General features: G+C 36.8%; 2 protein-coding genes across 7 annotated transcripts; one reads left to right on the top strand and one right to left on the bottom strand.

Annotated features, from left to right (window-relative positions):
* The first annotated feature begins 5,725 nt into the window (after positions 1-5,725).
* LOC125468381 (OVARIAN TUMOR DOMAIN-containing deubiquitinating enzyme 2-like) lies at positions 5,726-7,863 on the top strand. Its single transcript, XM_048564039.1, has 4 exons — positions 5,726-6,631; positions 6,737-6,782; positions 6,917-7,025; positions 7,234-7,863. The coding sequence occupies exons 1-4, from the start codon at positions 6,567-6,569 to the stop codon at positions 7,239-7,241; spliced, it is 228 nt and encodes a 75-aa protein (XP_048419996.1). The 5' UTR covers positions 5,726-6,566; the 3' UTR covers positions 7,242-7,863.
* A 1,940-nt stretch (positions 7,864-9,803) lies between these two features.
* On the bottom strand, positions 9,804-13,670 carry LOC125468396. Of its 6 annotated transcripts, none has more exons than XM_048564068.1 (6): positions 13,415-13,670; positions 11,199-11,305; positions 11,015-11,107; positions 10,620-10,721; positions 10,405-10,533; positions 9,804-10,308 (listed from the first exon to the last, which is right to left on the bottom strand). In XM_048564068.1, exons 1-6 carry the CDS (start codon positions 13,521-13,523, stop codon positions 9,928-9,930), a joined length of 921 nt encoding a protein of 306 aa, XP_048420025.1. In that variant the 5' UTR covers positions 13,524-13,670; the 3' UTR covers positions 9,804-9,927. The 6 variants fall into 6 exon arrangements, with proteins under 6 accessions (XP_048420025.1, XP_048420026.1, XP_048420029.1 ...); XM_048564069.1 differs by having other exon boundaries at positions 10,405-10,527; XM_048564072.1 differs by having other exon boundaries at positions 11,066-11,107; positions 13,415-13,667.
* Between the last annotated feature and the right edge of the window lie 530 nt (positions 13,671-14,200).

Raw genomic sequence — 14,200 nt, 5'->3', positions numbered from 1 at the left:
TAGTTTTTCTTAATTTTTTAATTTTTAAAAATTGTTATAACTTTTAACTATTGAGTTTTTTTAAATTTTATTTATTTTTAAATTTTTTAATGTTCACATGGGCCACATATTGATACGTGGGGTACATTCATTGTTCACGTGGGCGCCACGTGACTAGTTAATGGCTAATTTAACAACAATCTTAACAGATGTACGAGACTATCCCAAAATGTTAACTTCAGGTACTACTTTGAGATAAAAAACTTAATGTACTAAATATTAAATACCAAAAAACTTAAATGTAGTAAAATGAGATAACCCTAAATTAAAAGTAAGTAGTATGATATTTCGTTTGGGCTTGTCGTCCACACTTTGTTCTAATTCCTAATCCCACCTTCACCACCCTCCCAAAGGATAAAGAAAGGGTAATGCTACAGTGACTCTTTGGAAGATACCAAACAAGCTCTTAACTTTCACTGAAGCAATAATGTCAATGAGAAATGCCAAGGAAACTCTCTAAAAGGTGAGACTCTATAAACTATGTGCAACCTCATGTTTTTGCCCAATATTTTATAATATTGACACTAAAATTAATATTAAATTGTAAGATGATAGAAAGTTCATGAAAAATCACACTTTAGAAAAGTTTCCTTCGCACTTTTTTTTAAAAAAAATAAATTAAAATTAAACACAATGATATTGATATTCCGTTTAGGCTGGACGAAGAGGGTTGAACCCCACACTAGTGGCAATATGTCGTCGTCCGCACCTTGTTCTAATTCCTAATCCCACCTTCACCACCCTCCCAAAGGATAAAGAAAAAAAGGAAAAGAAAAACATAAAAGTAACGTTTGGCACCCAGCTTTTAAATTGTGTTAACAAAACACAGTGCCATACCCAAAACCAGGAGAAAAGCCACGACACGGCACCCCCTTCATACCAAATTATTAATAGACCAGAGTGAGTTTCTCTTCTCCTTTTTTTCTTCTTCTATTTTTTTCCCCTTTTTTTGTTGGACATTTATATTTATTTGATTATGCAAATGGGTCCTCATTATTTTGTTGGGAACCAGAATAAAAATACCAAGAGCAATACTGCAACTGACTCAAGCAAACTGGGAGAATAACTTCTTTATTGAATAGAAATGTTGGCTATTATATAGCCTTACATAGTTAACGAAACCCTAAAAACCAGCCCATGATCCACACTAACGGAAAGTGGTAACTTGCACGAGGAAATAGTCTACGTAGAACAAGTCTTCCTACATAATAGGAACTTATTGAAAACAAAACAATCCTAAGTAATAGAGTCCTACAACGAAAAGGACAATCAAACTTATCAATCCCTCCCTTAAACTTACTGTCATCAAACAGTTAGTTTATACTAACAATCTCACAAACCCCCAGCATATTTCGAAGTCTCTGGAAAACATCAACCTTTAACGGCTTGGTCATTATGTCTGCCACCTGATCCTCGCTCCCACAATGAATCAAAGCAATCGAACCCTCATTTGTGAGATTCCTCAAAAAGTGATATCTCACGTCAATATGTTTACTGCGACCATGCGTCACCGGATTCTTTGACAGCTTAATGGTTGAACTGTTATCACATCTAATTAGAGTACACGCCTCATTGTTGTACTCAAGCTCCTTCAGCACCCTCTTCATCCATATTGCTTGACATGCACACATTGCAACTGCTACAAATTCTGCTTCTATGAACTCCATGTCACAGCACCCGAACTTAGCAAGAACACATAACCACTGGTGCTTTCCCTATCCTCCACATCTCCTGCATAATCACTATCTGTGAAAGCAAACAGTCCATCATCTCCACCTTTCTTGTACTGAATACCATAATTCACCGTCCCCTTTAAATATCCAAGAGCTCTCTTTGCAGCCTGTAGATGAAGCTCAGTTGGTCTTGCCATAAATCTACTTAAGAGACTGGTGACAAACATCATGTCTGGTCTTGTGGCAGTGAGATACATTAAGCTTCCCACCAATTGCTTAAAGTATGTCTCATCCACAGTAATTCCATTCTCATCCTTACTGACCTTAAATCCTGGGACAATCGGGCTGCTTACTTCATTACTTTCCAACATTCCAAATCTCTTTAGGACCTCTAGGGCATATTTTTTTTTATATATGAAAATACCATCTGTTCTTTGAAGTACTTCAATGCCAAGAAAAAAATATCATGCTTCCCAAATCAGTCATATCAAATTCTCTCAACATGGACTTTTTGAATTCACACATCATGTCTTTGTCATTACCAGTAAAAATTAAATCATCAACGTAAATACTTACAATGATGATCTTTCCTGCTTCATCCTTCTTTGTGAACAAAGTTTGCTCACTGTCACACTTCTAAAAACCTTCCTTGATAAAATGAGCCTCAATCCGACTAAACCAAGCTCGTGGAGCTTGTTTTAATCCATACAATGCTTTGTGTAGCTTGTAGACCAAGTGCTCCCTTCCTTCCTTCTCGTAACCCCTTGGTTGCTCAATATAGACCTCTTCACTCAGCTCTTTATGAAGAAATGCTGACTTGACATCTAATTGGAAAATCCTCCAACCCTTTTGTGCTGCCAAGGCGATAATCATCCTCACCGTGTCCATTCTTGCCACTGGTGCAAAGACCTCTGTGTAGTCTATGCCATGCTTCTGTAAGTAGCCTTTGGCTACTAGACGTGCTTTGTGCTTGTCAATCTTTCCATGTTCGTTGTACTTGGTCTTGTAGACCCATTTGACGCTAATCTTTTTTGCTCCAGTCGGCAACTCGGTTAAAGACCATGTTCTATTCTTCTCTATAGAGCTGATCTCACTGTCCATAGCTTGCTTCCATTTCTCTTCTTTCACTGCTTCTTCAAAATAGAGAGGATATTCGGTTGGCACGATTTGAACCATGTGTACCTCGTCGTCACTTAGCCCTTCTCCAGTGACATAATCACTTAAGTAAGAAGGAGGATGTCTGACTCTTCCTTCATAAACCCTCCCTTTATCCTTGCCAAGTTCATTAGAACTTCTCTTTTCATAACCTTGTGTGTCTTCATTGCTCTCACCCTTATTTCTTTCTTCTCTAGCCTCACTGCCATTTTCATCTTCATTTTCACTCACCCTTTCTTCTTCCTCACTGTTTTCTTCGTTTCCTCCCCATTCTAAATCTAACATGATCTGTCCCTCATAACTCATATCCCAATCCCACTATTTTTCTTCCTCAAAAATAACATCCCTACTCACAACAATATTCTTTGCTATAGGATCAAACAATCTATATCCCTTGGACTCCTCACTAACTCCCAATAAAACACAAGGAAAACTTTTATCATCAAATTTACCTCGCTTGACATCTGGAACATGAACATGTGCTAAGCTTCCAAAGACACGGAAATGCTCGACTGAGGGTTTTACTCCACTCCAAGCCTCTTGTGGAGTGATATCCTTCACTGATAATGTGGGACATCTATTCAGAACATAGATAGTCCAGTTCACCGCCTCTGGCCATAACTTTTTTAGGAGTTTCTTATCAGACAACATAGAACGAACCATATTCATGACAGTTCGATTTTTCCTTTTAGCCACCTCGTTTTGTTATGGCGTGTAGGCAGTGGTTAACTGCCTCTTGATTCCATTTTCTTTGCAAAAATTAGTGAATTCAATTGAGGTGAATTCACCCCCTCTATCTATCTGTAGACACTTGACACTTAGCCCTTTCTCCTTTTCCACCATTCTTTTGAAAAACTGGAAGCAATGTAGTGCCTCACTCTTTGCTGTCAACAAGTACACCCATGTTTTACGACTAAAATCATCAATAAAACATAAAATGTACCCCCTTCCACTATTTGATATGGGAGAGCTAAGCCCACAGATGTCTGCATGAATAAGCTCTAAAGGCTGACTTGCTCTCCACCTACTTCTTGTTGGCATGTCATTACAATGCTGTTTACCTTGAATGCAGTCTGTCCATGTGATATTTGAGGTTTGAAGCTGAGGAAGTCCACAAATCATCCTCTTCTGTTGCAACGTTCTCAATCCCTTGTAGCTTAGGTGACCATATCTTCAATGCCAAAGATAAAAGGGATCCTACGAGCTTGTGTGAAGACACCTTTCTGGTGGGGCACTTGTAGAGACTGGAGTCTGAGCTAGCAGTATAAACATCCTGTTCTTACTCATCTTAGTCTGAATAATCAGACCCTTAGTCGGATGATATATTTTGTAGGCTTCTTCTTTAATTAATATAGCCAAGCCCCTTTCTTGAAGTTGTCATATGCTCAAGAGATTGTTTTTGAGCTCTGGAACATAGTACACCTCATTGACAACATGATTGATTCCATTTGAAAACAACGAGACATTTCCCTTGCCAACCACATTCATCCTACTGTTGTTCCCCAATTTAACTGAATGAACAAAGCTTTCATCTAGGTTTGTAAGATATCCCGATCGCCACACATATGGTTAGAACATCCGGAGTCAAGAAACCAAGCATCAATCCGTTCATGTACCTCAACATATGACATCAACAACATATCTTCTTCATTCACTTCTGCATAATTAGCCTCCTTATCTCATTTAGGACATTCATACTAGAAGTGCCCAAGATTATGACACTTGTAGCATTCCACCGTATCCTTGTTGACCACCTTTTGGCCTCCTCTTCCACGTCCTCGTCCTCTATAGTTACTTCTTCCACGCCCTCGTCCTCTATGATTATTGAAACCTCCCTCAGTTTTGGCATCAATTGTTGCCTTCAAAGCTTGCTCCACACCACTGCTTCTGTGAAACTTTTGCTCATGTACAGTGAGCGAGCTTTGAAGCTCATCAATGGTAATTGCATCCAAGTCCCTAGATTCCTCAATCGAACAAACTATATAATTAAATTTGTTCGTGAGAGATCGCAGGATTTTTTCACAAATCGTGACGTCAGTCATAAGCTCCCCATACACTCTCATCTTGTTTGCTACTGTCATCACTCTAGCAAAATAGTTAGTGATTGTTTCAGTAACCTTCATCTCAAGTGTCTCAAAGTCTCTCCGTAGGGCTTGAAGAGTTGAGCGCTTCACTCGTGCATTCCCTTCATATTTCGTCTTCATGGAATCCCAGATCTTCTTGGAGGTGTCCTTTTCCAACATTGTCTCTAGGATGCTCCTATCAATTGCCTGGAAAAGATAGTTTTTGGCTTTGAGATCCTTGAGTTTCATTGCATCAAGCTCTTTCTGTCGTGCTTCTGATATAGGTTGCGCCCCATTTGCTAGTTCTTCATAACCAATTTCAATCAAACTCCAATACTCCTTGCTGCGAAGGAAATTTTCCATGAGCATGCTCCAATGGTCATAATGACCATCAAAACGTGGAATGGAAGGCTGCACGAACCTTCCTTCAGAAGTCATTTTTCCTCTCTTTCTCTCTTGTGTTTGAAGTCACTCAAAAGCTGCAGCTTTCCGGTTCTTAGGCCCCAGTGAGGGGCTCTGATACCAGTTTGTTGGGAACCAGAACAAAAATACCAAGAGCAATACTACAACTGACTCAAGCAAACTGGGAGAATAACTTCTTTATTGAATAGAAACGTTGGCTATTATATAGCCTTACATAGTTAACGAAACCTTAAAAACCAGCCCACGATCCACACTAACGGAAAGTGGTAACGTGCACAAAACAATCCTACATAATAGGAACTTATTGAAAACAAAACAATCCTAAGTAATAGAGTCCTACAATGAAAAGGACAATCAAACTTATCATATTTTCTGTTTTTGTCTCCTCCAATTTCTTTACTGCAAAGCTACTCTTGGTACCATTACTAGATCTGGAAATTTCTTTCTTTTTTTCTTTTCCATTTATTTATCAAGTTCCTATCATTTCTACTTTTGGGTTTGTTGATTTCAAGCTGGATTTGTTATATCACTTTGTTTCAGAATCTGAAGGTTGGTCTCCTTTCTGGAATTATATTCTGATTTATTGGAAGAATACATACGTATAGATATATATATTTTTTATTTTTTCATGTAACTGGGTAATTTTGTGTGTAGGCTTTGGAGATAATTATCTCCTTGAAGAAAGTGATATGAGCATGGATTATCTGATTCTTTTTTGTAGATTTATTTCCTTACTAAAATTTTTAGAAGTTTGTAAATTTTGTTTCTGTTCACTATATTTGTTCCTTTTTACATTTATGTATTCAATCATGGACTGCTGCCAGTAATTGAATCTGGTTGGTCATCATCAACTGAGTATGTGAAGCTGGGTTTTGTTCAATTCCTCGGCCGCCTTTTCATATTGTCTCGTATTTAAGTTTAGGATGCACTCTTAACATAAAATGTCTTTTATGTCTCTGTCGATGCTTAGTTTGAATGGAATCCTAATTTTTGTATGTATTTGTAATAATATTTGTTCCGTTTTCCTTTGTTATCTCAAAAGGTTCGTTCTTTGAATGAACCGTTTCTACACAGTTTAATGTTTTTCGTGTCCTTGTTTCTTGAGTAAATGTTCGTATATTTCAATTTTAAACATGTACTTGGATAGATAAACCCATCACTGTTTGAAATTTCATTTTGTTATAATGCTTCAGGTGTATAAACAATTTACAATATGGAGGGTATCGTAGTAAGAAGGGTTATTCCCTCAGACAATGGTTGCCTCTTCAATGCGGTCGGGTAAGCTCCAGTACAACCCCTATTTTATTCATTGTCCATTGCAATGAAGTGAACTGTATCATTTAGTGTCGAATTTTCTATTCAATTGTCACCCTTCGTTTACAGGTATGTTATGGATCATGATCAGAAAAAAGCTCCTGAATTGAGACAGGTATATGAACATCCAAGGCTTAAAAGCATACAACAATAGATAAATCATGGATGCCTGTGCATATATAGCCCCCGATTTGCATTGAGCATGCATAAGTGCGATAATTACATTTTGTGATCATCCACAATGTGAAGGTTATAGCTGCAACGGTAGCAAGTGATCCAACTAAGTATTCTGAAGCATTTCTTGGTAAATCGAATGGAGAGTATTGTGCTTGGATTCTTGACTCAGAGAAGTGGGGAGGTTTGTTAAGAAAACTTTCTGTTCTTATGCATCTGAATCTTGGTTACCAAACAAAATGCACAATGAAAAGTTTTTCTCATAATAGTTTGGTCATTTCTTATATACAACTAAGTAGCCGAACCTTAATTATACATGACTGACTTAGATCTTCTTCTAGCTAGGGTATTAAGGTCAAATTTTCTATTCAATTATCGCCCTTCGTTTGCAGGTATGTAATGGATCATGACCAGAAAAGGCACCTGAATTGAAACAGGTATATGAACATTCAAGGCTTAACAACACAAACATGTCCAAGCCCACACATGAAACTAAGGGGTTTAACTCGGAGTTTCAAGGGTGGTACAACATGAAACCTCTTCCACTTTCGGGGTCATTGAAGGCAAATCCTACGTCATCGTTTAGCTCTGTGGACTCGGAGACATTGTTGAAAAATATCGATCAAGTCCGCGGGAGACTCGACTATGAGACGGGCATCGCTGAGTATTGGAACCACAAGCTAATGAAGGCAGAAACAGAGCTTGTGGACCTCAACGATGAAGCCAACGAAGCGCCCTACCGTGCAAGTAAGCAAAAAACAAAAGCTGACACGTCCAGAGAAAGGATCACATTCCTAAATTTTGAATTGTTCCAAAAGCATTGGGGCCATATTGAGTTGTACGAGTGTTCTCTGGAGGGAAAGGTCGAAATGGAGAAGGAATGCTACAAGGGCTTTGAGGATTCTTGTCGACTAGCGAAGGGAAAGGAACCGCATAAACCATAATGGAATTATATGACATTTTATTGTCGTGCAATGTATTAGATAAGTATTTTATGATAATAAACATGCGTACTATGTATCCTTGTTATATGCACGTAACATGCAGCCTTTTGTTTTCCTTTTTGACTCTCATGTACTACTAAATTCGTAATTCTATGGACTTTGTATTTTTAAATTTTTCTTTGTACAGATACACAAACAACAAGCTTTAAAAACTAGCCCAAGGTGATATCATTACCATGTCATTGATCTACCTTACTGCCACTTTTTTCCAACTCATCAATGCTTGCCTATCTTTTTATTATTTTCTTTGGATATTGTGTATGAATGACTGACATGCAAAGAAAATGCACATGTCATGCACATTACATGCATAGTAAATGCCCATGTAGTGCACATTAATGCACAGACATCTTCATGTCCCCTAAATGAATCCAAAAATTACAAATAATAGTCAATGACGGGTCCATAGCTTTGGTGTGTGGTTGATCTTGAGGATTGTTTGAATTAAGAATGATGACGGTTGGTTATTGTCCATGCGTGATTGGGTTGTAAAGTCTTAACCACCTTATCCAGTTGGTTATTGTGCATACAAAAACAAGAATCTTAACAAAAATAGGCATAATTAGAAAATTGTGATAATTAATTACGAAATTGTGCATGAATGACTTTTGGGTTGCATGAGAGGTAGTGTATTTATTCATGCTTGTCCAAGCACAAACCAACTTATCTAGTTGTTGAACGATGAAGAAAGGCAGAGCGATGAAGAAAGGTACAACGACCCCAACTTTGATACAATCTTTTTTGGACGAACTTCTTCTGGAAATACTCACCACGGTTGATTCTCGCTCCTTTCGTTTTCTATATTTAGCAAAAATGATGTGCAAGTAGTTCAACTAACTCGCCCAACATGACCGCATCTTCGAACACGTCAGCATTCAAAGATTTGAAAGGGTCGACCCGCTGACTTCATGGAGGAGACATGAAAAGGTGTACAAGTTCATGACCGATGTAGGGAGTGCACCAATCCCAAGGCCTTATACGCACAAGGGATGCGATGATACTTCCAATCGATACAATAATTCCAAACCTGGAATTGATTATTTGAAGACAGCAATCTCTAAGGATCATCAAGAATCGATGTACGTCTATAGTACAATCTTGGTGTGGCAAGGGGGATGAAAAAGAAAGTGTCCTTAGCCTTCTGCATTCTCTCAATCGTTGGAAATTGGTAAGTGTAATGGAGTGTAGAGAAAGAGCTCAGTGGTTTTTTTTTTGTCAATTCGAGTGGATAGGGAAGTTAAAGGTAGAATAATAAAACTTCACAAGGATAGGGTTGTTGTCAAAGCATGCAGTGACTGTGGAAGTGCACAAGGTCCTTTCACAGTCTGACTTCATTGAGATTACTGGTGCCATGACAAATTCAGCAACTCGTGTAGATGGCATCAGGAAGTAAACATTTTTGTGATATGTTAAATGGTTTCATTAGGGACTAGATTTGTCTCTTTTCCTTTACTTTTCTTCAAATTTAGTTGTCATGTACTTTTTGTTAGTAAATGGAAAAGGAAGAAGTTTTTGGTAACATTAACAATGTTTGCCTTCTTAAATAAAAAGATGCACAACACAAAGCATGAACGAAACATGCTTTAAGTCTCCAAAACTCGATGTCGTAGGTTCAAATCATATAGGGCAAGATGTGTCATTGTTAATCGTGTTACATTAGAATTAGACTACAATAATTGAGCATAAACCCAATTTGACCTCCTTTAATGTGCATAACATGATCAAGCCAGGCATGTAATATGCACATAGCATGTACACACCATGCTCACTTGATGCTCATAATATGCACATCTGAAATGTACAAAAAAAATAAAAATATAAAAATATAAAAAAAAATAAAAAATAAAAACAAACAAACAAACAAACAAACTTTGAAATATCACTAATCACTAATCCTGGCAGCATTCCTCATTGGTAAATCAATCATAGGAGCTACAAAGGAGACACAAAAACTGAAATGGACAGGAACACCCCATAAAATAATCAAGTAGTGAATTTACAAACGATATAAGAAAATAAAGAAAACATTCATTTGGATACATATTGTACCAAGTTTCTTCAGTTTACCTTTCACAAGAGCCTTCAGTTGTTTTTTAACTTTAAAACCACCAAACAACTAAAGAAAAAGAGAGGCACAGGGGACAGTTTCATGGGAGTACTAGTTTGCTGATGAAGGAAATAATATTGCACCGCCGAGCAAACACATTGAATTACCGCAAGACCCAATCCAAAGATGTCAGGCAACGAACGATGAACCATGCTATTTGGAGATCCATCTTTGTCCTTCTCCTTCATTCGACCGTGAATGAGCTCCAAGATGCAAGTGAACACAGCCGTAATAGCCAACAACAAACTGACTAGTGCATAAAGAGGCTTGCGTGGGGAGGAAACCTGATCAAAACTGGCCGACAATATTTCTAGTCCGAGGCCAATGAGAATAAAGATCCACTCTAATGGAGTAACCTACAAGGAAGTTAAAATAATTTCAATCTGAAATTGAAATGGGTATGAAATAAACCAGTTCACAAGAGATTTTTGAAAAAATGCTGGTTCAATTACAAGTATGATCAATTTAACCATTACTCTTGGTCTGCTATGTGCTTGGTCGAAATCAGTGTTTTCACCGTGCGAATTATCAAAGCTAATTGCAACATCCCCACTTGGATTTGAACTAACACAGCCCTGCAGCTATGAATTTTATGAGCCCTATTACTATCTATAAGCAAATTACTTATCTCAGAAGAAATAGTGAAAAACAAAGGAGAGTTAATTACCTCTATAAGCTTGCTATTTACCTCTACCCTTGCAAGATTGGTGTTAGCATGAGGACTAGAGCGTGGTAAAAGCGAGCCACTGGGGTTCAATACAACAGAGCCCTGAGAAAATCAATTGAACCAAAATTTTAAAAATATAGAAAGCCAATATGTCAAAATTAAAATTTTTGGTTTAATTATCGTCATGGGTTTCACCTCTATCTTTTTCCTTACCACATTGTCTAGCTCCTCATAGTCACTATCAGCATAAGGATCAATGCAATGTAAAGACGACATAATTGGATTGAAAACATCAGAGCCCCAAAAATGAAAATAAGTTTTTAGTTACAAACTTGCAATACAATATGAGAAGAAGTATGGATGGTCTAGTAATGGTTATCAGTTTTTAATACTACCACAGCCCTATTTCCCAGCTTATCATAGTCAGTGCAAGCACAGAAACTAACGCTGAGTAAACGCGATTCACTGGAGTTGCTACCATCACAGACCTGAAATTGTAAACGTTAAATTATTTATGTATTAAATGGCGAGGTGAAATTAAGAAGATGGGTTTATCATGCTTAGGATTAATAAACTTACCAATGTCGGCTGGTGTGGTTCATAATAGTCGTTGTTGTCATCATGGAAACCTTCCGTAAGCAAAGGTGACCTGCTGGGGTTCTCATTGATGTTAAAGCAATCTAATCCTGTACAACAAAACAAAATAATGAACAAAAATCATTTAAAAATATGAAGATTAAAATAGACCACTTTTGATAACAACTAAAACACATTTGGTAAGGGAGTTCTGCAGTAAATTATCAGGTATATCAAATTCTCTTTTTGCAAGTACAAATGCTAAACTGATCAGCATCAATCCCAAACTAATTTGCATTCTTTCGTCCATTCAGCACTATCTTGTGGCATGCTTTTTTTGTCACAATCTTTGAAAAGAGTATTCGTTTTCATAACCCAATCCACGATATTTTGCTCTTGCCCTTATTAGCACCATATATCCACTATGGTCATACCACTCCCTAAGTCCCCCAGGCGATTCGTACCTAAGCTTGGGGCTATTTCTAACTTCTTGTAAATATCTCATTTCTGAAACATAGAACATAGCTGACCTTACAGTCATCTTGTGAAAAAATATACTTCAACTTAGAGCATCTCCAATGGAGTATGCAATTGATCGGGCAAAGTTTACCTATACCCATACAGTAGGCAGCATTGCCCACTTTCAACATTATAGGCAAAATAGGGTTGTATGTCTCTACTTATAATAAAGTATTTTATCTTGAGGAATAAGACAAAAAACGTATGTCATTGTGACACACTTTTTCTATGAAGTAATTGAGTAGGCAATTTGTCATGTAAGCCATTATAATACATTTTTGCCAATTCCCTTTGTCCACGATTAGAAGGAAAGTTAAAGTCATACAGCTGACCAAAAATGCTTCACCAATTACGTCCTTGCACTCTAGTTTTTTATAAGATCCTCTTTAAATTTCACTTCTCCATTATGGATGATTAAACTTTTGCGCACAAAACATAATCATTCTAAGGGACGATTATCTGGTCATAATCTTTACTATGTCATCTTCTCTATTCATTAGTTTTCCTAAAATTACGTAGATAATTAGTGAAATCTGTTTTGTCTTGCTTAACCTAACACTTTAGATTCTAAAGTAGTCTAGTCCTCCCTACTTGTAACTTAACACTTCGGCTTAACCAATTCATCTTATTTATACTTAGCCTAAGCCCACACACTTTGTGTGTGAAGCAGTTTTTTTTTGGAAAATGTACGGAAGAGAGAGAAGTTGGAGAGAAATGTAAAAGAAAGAAAGAGGAAGTGAGAGAAAGAGAATGCAGGAGTGGATAAGGGTGCATATTTTCACTTTCTAAAAATAGAGATATGCTATAATGACATATGAGCAAAGAAATTAAAATGAAATTAAAATAAAATAAAAAAATCCTTTAGTTTGTGTAAAATTACATTACTACTCATAATTTAATTTTGTGATATAAATCAAATTATCTTTTCACATTTTTTTTTATTAATAAACAGAATTTTGTTAATAGATAATTTAAATAACACTCGTCCATAACCAGGACAAAGTATATCCACAAACGAGCTAGCTAGGCAGGAACTACTTTCTCTTCTAAAGGCTAAAACATACAAATAAAATAAAATAAAATAAAAATATAAAATATAAAAAATCATCTTTTCTCTAACTCAATGAACACCATATAAACCTCTTCCCTCCTTTTCTCCATATATAGCATTCGTTTAATCTAACGGAAATTGCCAGTATTCAGCACAACCACCTTGCAGGCATGGGACTGAACAGTTCAGATCAGACTTGAAATAATGGAACCAGATCCCCTCCTGAGCTTAGGAGGCTGAGTCTCAAAAGCAAACGATCTGAACCGTTGAAATTTGATCTAACGGCTGCAATTATTATAACTTTTAGAGGAATCTCTTGTTTGTAACCATTGGATTAAATTTCAACGATCAGATCTTTTGCTCATGAGGCTCAGTCTCCTAAGCTCAGGAGAGGATCCGGTTCCCCAAATAATAAGCCCCATCCGTATTCCATCAAAAGTAATAAACTATACCAGTAAAAACAAAGTAAAATACAAATTGAATTCTTGCTCAAATTTTCAAGTGTATTCTAGAGAAACTTTTTAATTACGCCCTAAAGATTCAAGAACCAGCAGAACGAAAAACAAATCTATTTTTATACTAATGAAAGGGGAAGCTGTTTATCCAATAATGTTGAGCTTTTCCAACAAAACAAAAGGCTCAAAGAAACCTGAATAGCAGGGAAAATAGTGGCAGCGGTGCGACGCTCGCGGAGATTGGGACTGCTGAAATTGAAGATACAATGACTTGCTTCGTGGTATGGGTTGTTGAAGACACATTTTGCTTACTTCACGCGCCAACTGCTCAACTCAACTGAAGCATAAGCAGCGTTCTTATTAGGCTTTTAGCATTCATTTTAGGAAGCGGAAGAGGAAGTTTCTGCATCACTTCCCCAAGGTGTTCAGTCAAATAATTCGCCATGTCAGAGTCACTAGGGTTTCTGCTTAGTTATTCCTCACCAAAGTCAAAATGTTGCAGGTAAAATGTCACTTTCGGAAAACTGAGACTTGACTTGTATATTTACTATTGTAGTTGTACTTTCAGAAATGCAAAATAAATACTAAATAAATCAAAGTCACATGATTCTCTTCCCTCCTTATTCCCTTTCATCCTTTCTTCTTATATTTTTTATTTTCTTTTTCTTTTTCTATATAAAATTAATATAAGATGTCACTTTCGGAAAACTGAGACTTGACTTGTATATTTACTATTGTAGTTGTACTTTCAGAAATGCAAAATAAATACTAAATAAATCAAAGCCACATGATTCTCTTCCCTCCTTATTCCCTTCCATCCTTTCTTCTTATATTTTTTATTTTCTTTTTCTTTTTCTATATAAAATTAATATAAGATGTTGATGTTGCTTAATCGTAACTGTTCAAATAAGAGAAGAAATAAGGGGAGGAGAAAAAAAAGAAAAGATAATCCTACTCCTGCTTATTTACATACTCACCCC

This window comes from the organism of the source record quoted next, unplaced genomic scaffold (genome assembly GCF_019419815.1).
Source record: "Pyrus x bretschneideri cultivar Hongxiangsu unplaced genomic scaffold, Pyrus_bretschneideri_v1 Contig38, whole genome shotgun sequence".
NCBI lineage: Eukaryota > Viridiplantae > Streptophyta > Magnoliopsida > Rosales > Rosaceae > Pyrus > Pyrus x bretschneideri.
This window is presented reverse-complemented; position numbering and strand designations above follow the sequence as displayed.

Coding starts and splice junctions, on each gene's coding strand:
- LOC125468396 (XM_048564068.1), bottom strand. CDS start 13,523: ATGTGTCTTCAACAACCCATACCACGAAGCAAGTCATTGTATCTTCAA. Junction 11,108..11,198: donor AACCACACCAGCCGACATTG/GTAAGTTTATTA, acceptor TTACAATTTCAG/GTCTGTGATGGTAGCAACTC. Junction 10,309..10,404: donor TGGTTAAATTGATCATACTT/GTAATTGAACCA, acceptor ACTTCCTTGTAG/GTTACTCCATTAGAGTGGAT.
- LOC125468381 (XM_048564039.1), top strand. CDS start 6,567: ATGGAGGGTATCGTAGTAAGAAGGGTTATTCCCTCAGACAATGGTTGC. Junction 6,632..6,736: donor TGCCTCTTCAATGCGGTCGG/GTAAGCTCCAGT, acceptor CTTCGTTTACAG/GTATGTTATGGATCATGATC. Junction 6,783..6,916: donor AAGCTCCTGAATTGAGACAG/GTATATGAACAT, acceptor CACAATGTGAAG/GTTATAGCTGCAACGGTAGC.